Genomic DNA, 15,425 nt, shown 5'->3' on the forward strand with positions numbered 1-15,425 from the left:
AATTTCAATGGAGGGTGGGACTTACATAAGCATGATATAACAAACAAACCAATGAATGAGTACAGTCACAGTTTTCAACAGGAAAACAATTGTTTTAGGAAGACTACGTACCACTAAAACTACAGCACTCTCTTTAACTTTCTGATGTGATGTGTTCTGATTCCAAATGATTTGCAGTGTACTACTATTACACTGCACTGGCGATAATATTACAGTGTATCTGTGATTCTTATCATACATACTCTCAAAGTATCTTGTCAGTGCTCCAACACTGTCCAAGTTCCATACCAATCTTCATTACATTTTTGGGCAGCATGGACACTATGGATTTTGACTTATATATGATGCAAAGTGTGCAATCTGATTTTTGCAGTCAGGTTGGAAAGGCTCCAGCTCCCTGCAAGAAAAATGAAATATAATTGATGAGACGTACAATTTGTCATGATGATTTGATGATCACCCCCCTTTGCACCCTCCATTGTAGTGCAGACCTCTTCTTGAATGGCAAACAATTGAAAAGCCACACTTTTGTGTGTCCTGTGTCGTTGTCACTGACCATCTGCGGCCTAATCTGAGGTCACAGTATCTAGCCGCCCCGTCAGTGATGCTCTCCTCCCACACAACAACCACTCTTGTCCCACTGTGGCACTATTTTTAGAAAGGAAGAAGAAGCGAGGAAGTTTCTAGGGAGGGAGCACACCAATGGCGCTCTCTGTGTCCATGTTTGTTTTTTCATGTGCATGCATGCACCTTGCCTTCTGTGTGCCTCGCTTGTACATGTGCGCAGCCCCTCCTTCACTCAATCCCGCCACTGTTTTGCGATGACTGGCGAGCAAAGAGAGGGATTTCGGGTTAGAAAGCATGTCTTTGACTACAAAATCTCTGCTTCATCTCGCTGCCAGAGAGATTGAAAAGTTGGGAAAAAAGTGCTTCTTGTGTGTGTGTGCAGCATATGTTGTTGAGGGGGCGTGGTCTGTCCTGGCAAATGGGGTGATGCAGGGACGAGAATAGGACGAGAATTTCCATTTACTCTTTGTTCGAATGCACCTTGGCACGTGAGTGTTTCTCTTTTGGGTTTTGGAGTGCTGTCTTTATGTGAAAAACTTTGGTCAGGTACCAACTACTGCAGATGCTACGTTAGTTTATAGTCCAATGTAATTTTTAAAGGTTTTAATGTCAATTAAGACTAATAATACTACTACTAATAATAAGAAGAACAAGTGGAACGGTGAACGACTTTAGCACATCCAAAAAGCACTATAAGGTAGTGGTTGTATGCATTTCAGTTGTCAAAGATGCAATGGCCTGAATTAAATCCTGATGCATTGATTCCTCCAAACATCTTTTGAAATGTTAAAAAAAACCCGCAAGAGACATTATGCATTTGTTTCATAATTTAAAACTGTTCTCAGGTGTTTTGATGAAAGGTCTCTGGCATTGTTGGCAAAGCATATACAATTTCATTGTAAAACTGTGGTGAAAATTGCTATGTACGGTAGGACATTTCTGTCTCATACAAATGAGTACAGAGCCGTGCAGGTGGCGCATGCAATGGACACATCACCAACTAAAAATACTGTACCTCCCAGCCCCATGTTATTTCATAAGTGGACAGGCACTCCAGAGTCCCACCGATAACCCTAGTATACGGGTTATTTACACGTTTATTTATTTATACACATTTATTTCACAGTTGCATCTTCTCTGGATTAAATATACATTACAGTGGAATTCCTAAAGTTGCTTTGCAGGTTTTTTATTTGAAAGAAAAAATCCGGAGTCGCAACTGTCATTTATTTCTCAGTTGAATCACGACCGAAAAGAATATGTAACAAGCTTTTTTGATGCTTGAACTTCAAACGTGTATGAAAGAGCTTTGCAATGTTTACTACATGGAGTGGTACTAAGTGTAAAGGCAGACTGGCCCCAACTGTGGGATGCTTCGTAGCTTGCTGAAAAGGACACGTGCGCAATCCTGCTGCATGTTCGGTTCCGTCACTACAAAGAGTCCCTAATGGCAGACAGACAGTGTCTGGTTTATTGCTGTTGTGCATCCACATTGTTGGTCAATACTTTCATTTGTCGCCTTTTGGATATGTTTTATCCGCCAGGAGCTATAATCGAATGAAAAACAGTCTTGAGTATTATCTTGGAGTGAGGAAGATGTTTTTTTTTAGCTAGTCCAGTGGTGACAGTAATTACTATCCTGTTTCATTAATTTGTAATTTTTTTCTGAAGCTTGGTTAATTAAAATTTGTTAAATTTATTTACTTCATAAAATAATTATTTGATTAATTTAAAAAATGACATACTGTATTTTTGTATTTACTTCATAAAAGAATAATTTGATTTATTGTAACAAAAAGGACATACTGTATTTTTGTCCCTGGATGTAAACGGGGGGGGGGGGGGGGGGGGGGCATTTAACATTTGTAATTAATTTTATTAGAAAGCAGGATAAATATTATATTTAACTCTCTGCATTTAACCCCTCACAGTGAACACATACACATGTTAGTAGAATACACTGGAGCAGGGGGCAGCTGAAGCTACCCAGGGAGCATTTCGGGGTATCAGTGTCTTGCTCAAGGACACCACAGCCGTGAGTCCGGGGGATGTTGGCAGATGGTCCAGTTGGGGTCTTGAACCGAGGTCCCCAACGGTGGCAGGAAATGATCTTAACCATTGGGCAACGGCTGCCCAATGCTATGTTAAGGATAAGCGGTACGGAAAATGGACGGATGGATAATATAACAGCTGCAAGCTAGCTAGCTAGTTGTCTCTTCTTGTATTTAAAAAAACGAACAAAAAACCCCCCAAAAAACAATTATGTAAATAACTTGTAATTTAAAAAATATTTGTCTTATTATATTTCTATCCGGCGGCACGGTGGAGACTGGTTAGAGCGTCAGCCTCACAGTTCTGAGGACCCGGGTTCAATCCCCGGCCCCGCCTGTGTGGAGTTTGCATGTTCTCCCCGTGCCTGCGTGGGTTTTCTCCGGGCACTCCGGTTTCCTCCCACATCCCAAAAACATGCATTTATTGGAGACTCTAAATTGCCCGTAGGCATGACTGTGAGTGGGAATGGTTGTTTGTTTCTATGTGCCCTGCGATTGGCTGGCAACCAGTTCAGGGTGTACCCCGCCTCCTGCCCAATGATAGCTGGGATAGGCTCCAGCACGCCCGCGACCCTAGTGAGGAGAAGCGGCTCAGAAAATGGATGGATGGATTATATTTCTATCCATTTTCTGTACCAGAAAATGTTTCTGTACTCAGAAAATGGATGGATAGATTATATTTCTATCGATTTTCTGTACCGTTTATCCTCACTAGGGTCGAGGGCTCTGCTAGAGCTTTAAAAAAAAAAATTGTAAATAATTTGGCCTCAGCAGGTATCTGTGATCTATTGCCTTTAATTCTTGCTCAATGCTGCTACTTGAACATATTTATATTCTAAACTTTCACAAACCCCAACCTCAATTCGCTCTTAAAAGCATACATGAGGCTCACCATAAAACTAAATTAGCATGCTGTCGCTGTCAAATAAACCACACTGGTGCAATAAACATTTAAAAATAGGTGTTTGGCAGCATTCTTCCTGTTTGAGAGGCATCAAGAGCACAATGTAAAGCCAACCACAGGCAGCCAGGGTCAAACAGTTCTCCATAACTCAACACTATCCTGGAGCTACCTCCCCACCGACTGGCTTGCTGCAATATGTGTCGTCACGTTATCAATGGTAGAGTTTTATACACACTTCACAGAAAAGTGGTTAACTTCCTTTTAGACACACTTTTATACCTTCCTCATCTTTTGTCATTTAAGTTTAGAGTAGAGTGCTTAACGTTTTGTTTTACTGTATAAATTGGTTTATTGGTTAACTTCTTTTTATGCTGGTATTAAGAATGCTAAAATGTTATTTAAAGTGTTGCCTATTGGCAACAGTTCCAAATGACAGCATTGTTGATTATAGAAATTTCACAATGTTTTCTTAAAAAATATATATATAAATAAATAAATAAAAAGGCACCAATGTATTTTTGTGTGGCAGAAAAGTGATTGACTACCACGGACTTGAACTGAAATGATGAACATTTGTGTTTGAGATTGCGCTGCCAGATGTACCCCAAATGGTTATTTTTCTCCACCAAAAGTGCCCATCTGTGCCATTGATTTGAGCAACCGAAAAGTCAATTAATTAGCCAGTCAGTCAATGATCTTGTTTACTATGTCTGAATTTCCACCATGTGTATCTTTTAATGAACGTATTTGTTGAAATGTAAATTACATCAGGTGTTCGGTCTCCCTTGGAGCCAATTTACCTCACATGGCATGTTGTTTTTGACTGACACTTCACCCATTCAAACTACGGCAGTAGTGAAAGAGGCTAAAATCATAATTCAAGCCATTTACCTTGGTTTCTTACTTGCACTGCCTTTTCAAATGACACGTAAGGTTTTGTTTACTCGTGGTATAATCGGAGAAATCGAGGGCTTTTGCCACCCGAAAGCACTGTTATCATGGTGACATGTCAGAACATATTGTGTCAAGGTTCCATTGTATTTTATGCAAATTAGCATGCAATAATAATTTAAATGAAGTGACTATCCCATTAGAAATCCCTCCAAAAGTATAAATAGCCGATATTTAATAAGTTGTGTCACTTTTCCTAACACACCGTGTTACATAACCAATCTGATCCAAGCAATCCAGTGTGCCTACCACACACACTCACTTATACTAAGAGCTACTGAACACAGCTGGTAGAGGCCGATGCCAACAAGCAGGCGGCTGTCCAAACACTGACCGGCCTTGAGAGCTTCAGGCTTATGGAAAACTCAGTGTCTTTGTTACCAAGGAGTTACCTCAGAGGAAACAAAAACTCACTTGTGCCGAAGCCGACCGACGAGTTATAAAGATGTTTCATGTACAGAGAGACGACGCTCCTTCGCTACTGGATACCTGCTCTTGTTTCCAGGATAGCGCTCCCTTTTGATATATAGGTGAATGTGAGTGCGGTTGGTTGTTTGTCTATATGTGCCCTGCGGTTGACTGTTGACCCGTCAACGGTCTACCCCACATCTCACTCAAAGCCACATGTGATAGGCTCTATAATGAGTAAAGTGCTTTTGATAATGGATGGATGGATGAATGGAGCTTTGCATTTTACTGAACACTCACACATATGCACACGCCACACACAGTTAGGATTATGTTGTGGTATGAGCGGGAACCACAGGGCTTATTATTTTAAGACTGTTACACAACCAAAGGTAAAACAGGCAAAAGGAGTCGAGGGTGAATTTACATACACACCAATGCCAATACGCAATACAAATCTAAATACGCTTCCTGCCGACCATCATGTGACCATACCTGGCAAACAGGTTAGCGGGCTTCCTGTGTATGCTGAGCTAAACGAGTATAGCTACGGGTTGATGGCATGATGGTTTGAGACCAAACTTGCTTAAACATTGTTTTCTTAATGGCTCATGTCTTTGGGACAAATGTTAAATACATGAATATCCTTTATTTATACAAATACAAAAACACAACAAAGCCTAAAAATTGGCTATTGTCATATTTGGTGGCTCCGTGGTAGCATCTCGTGTTAAACAAAAGACATTGCAGACATTTAAAGTTCCTACGGGTACTTTGGCTTCTGCCATTTACGCATGCCGGAAAGAAGTGCTTTCCCCTGTTTTGCCGTTGCTAGTTGCTAGCCCATATACTGTACTGAGGCTCTTTGCTGATTGTGCTTTGTGTGCTTCCAGTCCGGGAAGGGGGAGCCTCACGTCTTCAAAGAAAAGACCTTCAAGAAGAGGCGTCAGTGCAACGTCTGTCACCAGAATGTAGACAACGTAGGCTCCTTCTGCCGAGGTAAAGTAATGGAACTGCATGTTGGCCAATGTTGGACCTTTAAAATGCTAATGCGTGATGGAATGAGTCAAATTTTAAAGAGTGGGAGAAGTGTTCTGTCCTAACTCGTCAACATCATGGGCTAATCGTAAAACGTCACCATTAGACAAATCCATGGTGCGGAATTAAGGAGGCGCTGATTAAACGCATACAACAAAGCAGTACATGGACAACAAACAACATTGTGAGCTCGTTTTTATGGGGCTTTTGAAGGATATTCCACTGAAAATAATTCAGTATAGTTGAAATTCTTAGAAAATACAGCATAGTTGTATCAAAAATTTCAGCGCAACCTTTGCTAGCTTCATAGCATGACTGAACATCTTTTAGTTCTTCGATGTCATGATGTCCATTTTGACTGTTAAGTTATGAAATGGTGTTTATTTTTCTTGAATTTTTCTTACGGGAAGCAGCAAAAGTTTGACTGTATTTTTATTTTGTCTTTTTATGTGTCCTCCTTTGCCCTTGTCAGTATGCAAGACAGCCACTCACAGGAAGTGCGAGAGCAAGGTAAGACTCCAATTGGCAAAGCTAATTTTGGAACCTATTTGTTTGTGTTATAACATCTTCCATGTTGTAAGACTCACATAAAAAATACTAATCGTAATTACTGACAAATAACTGACAGAATCAATCTGGGGAACCTGCCTGTGGACTATTTGTAATGCCCAACAATTCAATAAATGTTATATATATATATATTTAAAAAAACACATTGTACTTATTGATAAACATTTGCACACTCTTGGAATCTTATTTTTGGATAAATTGTATGGCCCTCAGAGCACGATAAAAATATGTTTCCCCACCTATGGAAGAAACTGTACATGCTTAGTGATTGCAATACATTTAATGGATGTAAGCCGGGGGTGTCAAACTTGTTTTCATCATGGGCTACATTGTCGTTATGATTGTCCTCAGAGGACTGTGTTTGTTTACGGAGTAAACATGTGGCTAGAGTGCATCGACACGTGTTGTTCCTTACATTCTTAGTGGGAACCCTAAAAATCATCATATTACCTGCATTTGACGATTATCATTTTAATGATGGATAACTATTTGTGAGCAGAAGTCAAGGAAAAATTTCCACAGGTCACATAAAATGAAGTGGAGTGCTGCATATGGCCCACGGGCCTTGAGTGTGACACAATGTAAACTTTTAAGAGTATATATGCAGTATCAATGAGCATAGTAAGTGCTTTATTTTCTCAGTGAAGTGTTAGAATATAGCACAGTGGGTGCAGAAGTCTCGAGACATGCGCTAATGTGGTAGCCGCCCTGTCACATTCCTCAGAAAGAGTTGCAAGCTCTTTCCAAGGCCGCCCTGCTGCCTCTGTGAAAGGCTCATTGATGGAGGGATGCTCTAATGAATAGACAGAGTTGAGTTGAGGGGGGATGCCAGCCATGCTTGGTGTGGGTAAGATTGGGTAGGTAGAGGCTGGTAGCCTTCGAAGGTCGAGGTCAAAAACTCGGGCACCCTCTATCGTCTCGTCTTTTACAGTAGCTGAAGTGAGCGGAATTCTACAGAATTGTCCCCAAACCAAGATGTTGATGCTTAAAAAAAAATCGTTCCCCTCCTCTCTTCAGTTTAATTTTAGACATTGCTCCCCCACATTATGACCTTGTGTGATGTCTTACATTCACACAAGATGTCTTCTTAGAGCAACAAAATATGTATTTTTTATTTTTTTTTACACTTTTTGTCGGAATGTAAATATTGATACATTGTACTGCCTCAGCCCTATACTAATTTTCTTCAACTTTGCCATTTGGCTTATCTTAAACACATACTGTCAGCTCTGATCTATCTATAAGTAAAACTAAGCTGTAACAATGTAACCCTCAAAGGAGGGTGGAAGGTGGATTATACATCTAAGATGTATTCGGGTCAATTTAGTGTTGGTAAAGTTTGAGAGTTGAGTCAAGTGCTTATCAGTCTGGATGTGGATTGAGTTAAACAGCTATTACAAATGCGATAAGTTCAAGATGTTTCCTTTCTTGTGCGTCATTCCCATTTGGCACCACCTTGACACATGAACTTGCAGTATACTGTATGTGTTTCTGCCACCTTTACATCCTGCCTCTAATTGTATCCTTGGTGACTAATCTTTCTTTCAAATTTTTTTTTTTTTTTTTTTTTACAAAGCCGTTGTGTTGCATGTCAACCCATTCTCACTACAAATAATTTAAAAAATAAAAACAAATCAGCTTTCTTGTGCACTGTTTTAAATATTACACCCATCTTCTGTCAGTCATTCACAAACTCTTTGCCCACCATGTTGACAGCTTGCAGCTGGCTCATCTCTATTCTCTTAAAAGACACAGCTCACAAAAAAAAAAGATTATTTTGGGCATGTTTCTCTTCTGAGAACAGAACCTCCTTATCTTGATCCCGAGTGGAAAATTGGCATCCAGTGGGCCTGCTGCATGAGGCCCAGGGGCAAAGATGTGGAGAGAAGTTTGGAACAAGACAATGAGAGAAACGGGGAGCAGGGGTTAAGAGTGGAACACTGGGAGAAGGAAGGATTAAGTTTTGTGAAATGCAACCTTTGACAAGTTGACTGGCTCGTCTGTATAATTGGGAAAAAGTGGGAATTTCCGCTGGCCTAACAGAAAACTTCATCAAAAGACCTTTTTTTCCACTGCCTGTAAAAAGAAAGTAGCATATTTGTGCATTTTTTTTCTCTGTCGCAAAAAAAAATGTCACTGGCACAAATCGGGGGGCAAAGTCAACCCGGCAGTTTTCTGCCCTTTGAGGTAGTTCATTAGCTGCGCTGCAGCAGAGGCAGGACACCACCGTTGTGTTAAGAGTATTCCACAATCCCCCGAAGGAGATGTTTATATTATTATAACACCCAACTGCACTGAAAGCCGACAAGTATCTTTTGCATGAATGCACAGTAATCCCTCGTTTATCGAAGGCGGTAGGTACTGGACCGCCTCTTGCAATCAACAAAGTAGCGGCCACATATTCTTTTGATTATTTATACATATTTTAAAGCTGTATGTACCTCCCCAGACTCTTATTTATCTTCCCCACACTCCTATAAACATCTACCATACTCTTATAAACACGTTTATCTTCTTAAACACCTTTTCAACTCTTAAACATGCATAATAGCGCTGTACACTATGTACATTTTATTCCCTAGTAATATATGTTTTCAGGAATGTTCATTTTTTTTAGGGCAGGAAAAAATTATTTTACCCTCAAACTCCCATGATATGGTGAATTATGCGTGATATAAATAAAAAAACAAAACAAATAATGCACTGACTACGCAATAGATGCACTGCGATTAGCGAGGGAACACACATATCTGCCTCAAAATCCCTGGGTTTTGCATAAAAGCACAGGTGCAAAAATGTTATCTTCTGTTACGGCGTCAATGCGACAATGAAAAAAAGTCTACAAAACTAAACAATGGATATGAGAAACAAGAGTTGAAATCTTACAAGCAAGCTACATCAGCACAATGGGATCGCTGTATTAAAGAGGCCATTGATGGCTGTCCTTCATCTCAATTTCATACTGTGTAGATGTTAGTCACACAGGAAGTCACATGCTTGCTGGCTGACTGTATAAATTATGGTTAAGGATGCTGAGGTATAAAGAAAAACATTCTCATTAATGTAACTTAACACCATACATGACATAAACATACTGTGAAAGAACAAATGGCACTTTATGACGGTGCAGTGGTCAACATCATTAACAGCATTTACACAGCGTCCACCATGTTTCCAGAGCGTATAATGGGTTGACTCACCGCTTTGCATTGTGCTAATTGCTCTCGAAACTATCCCCTCTAGATTACTTATTTATACTTTTTGGGATACTCTTGTTTAAACTTTTTTAAAATGTAACAATAAACTCCTGATTTATCTCTTTATGTATAGAAAAAAAAACGTGTACAAAGAGGATGCAAGTGTCTACAACGTTTATATATGAAAAAAGAAGACACCAATCATATACGTTGGGTAAAGTACTTTCGTTTACTGTCAAACGTGACGACACTTTCCACAAGTGCCACTACTTGTTGCGACGCAGAGGTCATATGGCTCCAACATAACTGCCCCATAAAACAATGGAAATTAAAGGTCATGTTCACAAGGCTGTTTCAGTGGTCAGTCAGACACACACGCACGCATGCACACACACATAAAATGACTCCATAAACACGATATACAGCATAAACAAAACTGACTGTGAGGATCAGTGAAACAGATTTATGTATATACATCAATTTGAATCATTACATTGTTGTTTGTTGTTCTGAGCCGCTTCTCCTCACACGGGTCGCGGGCGTGATGGAGCCTATCCTAGCTATCATCAGGCAGAAGGCGGGGTACACCCTGAACTGGTTGCCAGCCAATCGCAGGGCACATACAAACAAACAACCATTCGCACTCACATTCACACCTACGGGCAATTTAGAGTTGTCAATTAACCTACCATGCATGTTTTTGGGATGTGGGAGGAAACCGGAGTGCCCGGAGAAAACCCACGCAGGCACGGGGAGAACATGCAAACTCCACACAGGCGGTGCCGGGGATTGAACCCCGGACCTCAGAACTGTGAGGCAGACGCTCTAACCAGTCGTTCCACCGTGCCGCCTCATTACATTGTATTTAATGGAAAAATAAACATTGGAAGGAAAGAAAAAAAACATGCAAACTGTTGAGTATTGTGTAGTGTGGGAGAGTAGTGGGAGATGAAGTGGTAAGAACTTCAGATGTGTGTGGAAGAGACCATAATCCTTCCGATGTTGAACCCTATGATTAGGGTGCTTGTGGTTACAGTTGTCTTCCCAAACCAAAAGTCAAAAAGACTCTCTAGCTGGGAGAGAGTGCAGGAAACAGAGCAGTGGCCCTTGCCAAGAGAGCTAGAATACAGAGGCAGGTGAGGAAGCGATGAAGCCATGGGATACTTCATTTACAGACTTGTGTTTTCCCATCATGCAGCTGCGCCAACATCCTGGCCAGCCTCCATGTCCCACCAGACTTCCTTTGCTGGTCAAATCATACCTCTCTTGTTATGTAATTTGTGACTCTTTTTTCCCTTCTTGCTATTTAAACATGAGGCACATTTTACTTTCGGAGTGGTTTTATTTGCCATTTTATGGTCAGCAAATCCTTCTCCTTCTTGTGTTACATTTTTCAACAAGCAAACTTGGAAGTCCAGTCATGACCTCACTAGTGATGATTCTCTAGTTTACTCTTTGTGGCCTTGAGTGCAGCCCCCCACCATCCGGCTGGCCCTGTACCCCATCCGCCCCCACCCCCCAGTATTCCCGTAGTCATGTGAGTGAGTCATTTGGAATAACACAAGCCAAATGTAATGTAGCGGGGACTTAATGTCTGTCTCTGGTGATGATCAACCAGCAGAGACAACTGTGCTATCACAGACACTTCTGGTAATTGCAGAGATAGGCTGACATGTTTTGTGTGTGTGTGTGTGTGTGTGTGTCTGTACGTGTGTGGTGGGGGGTGATTTTGACAAGCGAGACAATGCGTGACCACTGACTTTGCCAAGATCTGTCTCAGCTCACTGAGTGTGTGTGTGCGTGTCTGTGTGTGTGTGTGCGTGCATGTGTGTGTGTGCGTGCGTGTGGGCATATTGTGAGGCCTGTTCAGACAGGAATTTAGTGGTATTTTGCCTTTAAACAGCTTTTTTTTACATTACCGGTATCAGAAAAAAATAGTTTATTACTGTATATACAAATCAGAGCTTGCAACAAACTGCAACATAAGCAAAGAAAATGGGATGCTTTGATACAGTCATACTGTACTCGCGCCAACAATGACACCAACAGAAAAAACACAAAAAATGTTCATCAATCCATCCACTTTTTTAATAGTGCCTATCGTGTTTAGGGTCATGGGGAACTAGAGCCTATTCCAGCTTACTTTGGGTGAAAGAAAGACTACACATTGGACTGTTTTCCAGTCAGTTCCAAGGCAAATGTAGAGACAGACAACCTTTTGCACTTTTATTCATACCATCACTGAGTGGGAACTTACCCCCACTACTTACACAGAAGTCAGACGAGTGAACCACTGACTGCACTATCAGTGACATGATGGTTTATTAACTGTGACAAAATATGTTCCTGAAAATATTTTCCTCTGGCAACTTCGCATCAGAACCACATATTGCCTCATGTTCTCAAGGAGCAGATTACATTTGAAGGAGGCTTCGAAATTCTGACATAGTTCCCAACCATCTAAATGGGATACAGCTAATGTTTATTTTAAGACACACCTTTATAAAGCAGACAGGTTATGTTAGCAGTTACCATTTATTCATTATCAAATCTTTTTTTTTGTTAGCTTCCCTGTTGATTTGTTTGAAAGACAGTGGGTGAAAAGCAAATAAATTACACCTAAACTCCCCTTGCGGTTCAGGTGGTTTTCACTGACAGCTGAGCCAAATTTAACCTTTAACCAAACCAAAACAATACATCAAAAAACATCACAAATATACTAAGATTGTGTTATGCGAAAACTGTGAAGAGGGAGGAAAGGAGTGAAAAAGTTGTTTACTTCACAGTGTTTACATTGCTGATCCCGACTCTGTCTTCCTGTTTTGTTTTATTTACCCATGCTTATTTATGTACTGGCTGTCCAGCTATGGGTTCTCGTTTGGCTAGGGTAACGTTGGTCGTGTGGGAACGCTGGTGTTTTCATCAGTGTGTGTGTCGTGTGTGTGGCCTACCACACACACACACACACACACACACACACACGCAGTGAGTGAGCGCACATATGCAAGCATGAACGTGTGCATTCTTGTTTTTTGGACCTCCATCTGCATGGTCGCTGTGGGTATATCTGTTTATGTGTGCACTGACCCCCAGCTCCATAACATGGAATTGCATTCCACTTCGTCGTTAAAGCTCTACCTCAGGGACCCGTGTGACCTAAGATATGCTCGGCCTTCCTCTCAGCTGCTTGGAGTTAGAATGAAGCGCACAGAGGGTGATTTCTTTCCTTTCGGAGCCAAAGGATAGTGTGGGAAGAAAAGCTAAACAGAGGGAAACATGCAGCACAGTGTGAACAACTCTTTGTTAGCTGGACTCACATGTAGGAGGGCACCAATATGGGTGCCGTGGCACTTGAGTGTGGAGTGAGAGATCATCAGGGTGAAATAAATCCAATTTGACTTGATTTGTCTGAAAATTATTATTTATTAATTACAAATGGGCGGTACAGTGGACCACTGGTCAGCACATCTGCCTCACAGTTCTGAGGACCAGGGTTCAAGTCACGGCCTCACCTGTGTGGAGTTTGCATGTTCTCCCCGTGCCAGCGTGGGTTTTCTCCGGGTACTCCGGTTTCCTCCCATATCCCAGAAACATGCATGGTAGGTTAATTGAAGACTCTAAATTGTCCGTAGGTGTGAGTGCGAATGGTTTTTTGTTTATATGTACCCTGCGATTGGCTGGCGACCAGTTCAGGGTGTACCCCGCCTCACGCCCGAAGATAGCTGTGATAGGCTCCAGCAAGCCTGCGACCCTTGTGGGGATAAAGCAGTGCAGAAAATGGATGGATGGATGGATAATTACAAACGTATCTTTGTTCTACTATGAATGCCAGCGATGTATCATGACAGGCAGAAAAATATAAATGCTCTTCCATGAGATGGCGGGAGCTGCAATGAACATATGTAACCACCCGTTGCCATTCATACAAAAGAATAAGTCATGGCTTCCTGTGATTAAATCAACTTTGTGTCCAATTAAACAGGCCCCAATTTTACACTAAGTCAGTTAGTGAGTGAACTGAGAAGAGATCATCATTATTTCAATAGTCATATTTTTTTTGTTGCCATTTTCGTTTGGTAATATACAGTGAGATTTTGCTAATGTAAATGGGTACCTCGGCTCAATAAAAGTTATGAACTACTGCTCGATGTCCCTGTACAAATCTTTCATCCGTAGGTGTTGGTTTTTTGCTTAGTCGTGGCCTTGAAGTCCTCCTGTGTTGTTCTGGGTACGTTTTTCTAAGGCAGTCTATGTTGACATGCTTATTAGATTCATGAATCAGGTTAACGTTTTTAAATTTCCAATCCTTCATTCAAAAATATGACTATTTCATAAATTAATTCAGTTGACTATGATTCTGTAACGTTGACAATCGGCAAAAATGTTGATGTTCTCCAAAGTAAAAGATATTTGCAAATGTCAAAGACAGTCTGCTTTTTCATTATAATAAATATAATTATTGTTTACTGCTTTATTATTATAATTAAATATAATTATAAAAATGTACTGTTGAGAGAACGAAATTGCTAGGATTTGGACAATATTAAGTTAAACAAGGTCTCTAAGCGATGATGAAAATCGATATCAATTAATTTGATAATCGATTAGTTGTTGATGAATCGATTAATCATTGCACCTCTGATGATCATTCATCCGTAACGAATGACATTTAGATTAGGGTGCAAGAACATATGAAACGTTTTGTAGGTGATTTTCCACAGACTGCAGATCTTAGTTTGTCTTCTTGGGATTTGCAACAACTATTGATCGCTAGAACATCGCTACATGTAAAAGTTCCCACTAGCCAAAGTAAGGCGGAGAGTTTACATTATTGTTGAGTTACTGCTTTATCTCAATAATCTCTGGTATTTGTAGTGCATTACATCTACCACGTCTGTGGTCTTTTATAGCTCGTGTCACAACTGTTCCTCCACGGTTGTTCTCTAAATCATGTCCATAATTCCGGCTCTTGTTGCAAGTTAAACCTCACTGTGGTTTGTGCACATCAGAGCTCGCCGTCTGATGATGGCAATGATGAAAGCCAGCAGGCGTCACAGCCAGCTCCGATTCTCATTGCTGATTTGGTGCAGCTTTCATCAGTGTGTTGTGATTGGGCTTCCCAAAGGAGTTGGAGGAATGGTGTGGCTATTAGCGAGCCATCAAAGCAAGTTCTGTGTTCTTATTAGGATGGTGACAGGGACTTATTACTTATAGCCAAATAGGAGTGGAATGTGATGTTTTTTTTTTTTTTTTACTTCTGTCCTTTAAGCTAAGTGAAAAGAAAAGCTTGGCTAGCTTGTTTTGTTTCACAGTTAAAACCTTTTCAGGTCCAACTGAGCTACAAAAATCGTGTTGACTGGACTAATATGAAACTCAAAAATCAATTACATGCAACACTTTGTTTCCTTTAACCAATGGATGATTTCGTGTCCACAAGCTCTGATGTGCACATCATCTGTCGATATGTGTAAAAACATGTTTGACACATCAATAACATGGCAGGGCCACTACCTCATCACCTAAACATCCCTTTTGAAGCATGCATAGAGAGGACAAACCAGCGCTGTATCCATTAGCTACGGTCCAGCTGGATTTGTCAGGTCAAAGAGCTTGTGAAGGGAAGGAGGAGGGAGAAAAAAAATAAATGGACAGAGAGGAAGACAACAGAGGGCTTAAGAGACGCTAATAGGAGTCATAATCCAAAGTGTCACCTGACGGGCCCACCTTTCTCAAAGAGAA

The 15,425-nt window shown here is 40.8% G+C and overlaps 1 protein-coding gene across 10 annotated transcripts in view; it reads left to right on the top strand.

Moving 5' to 3' along the window:
* The window catches only part of LOC133404675 (tensin-2-like), a 71,534-nt gene that overhangs the window by 14,556 nt on the left and 41,553 nt on the right, over positions 1 to 15,425 (top strand). For all 10 annotated transcript variants that reach the window (XM_061680771.1, XM_061680802.1, XM_061680786.1 and 7 more), the window contains 2 exons: positions 5,775 to 5,880; positions 6,392 to 6,429. In XM_061680771.1, the coding sequence (XP_061536755.1) occupies positions 5,775 to 5,880; positions 6,392 to 6,429 (144 nt within the window). The remainder of the gene's footprint in view (positions 1 to 5,774; positions 5,881 to 6,391; positions 6,430 to 15,425) is intronic.

This window comes from Phycodurus eques, chromosome 1 (assembly GCF_024500275.1).
Source record: "Phycodurus eques isolate BA_2022a chromosome 1, UOR_Pequ_1.1, whole genome shotgun sequence".
Classification (NCBI taxonomy): Eukaryota; Metazoa; Chordata; class Actinopteri; order Syngnathiformes; family Syngnathidae; genus Phycodurus; species Phycodurus eques.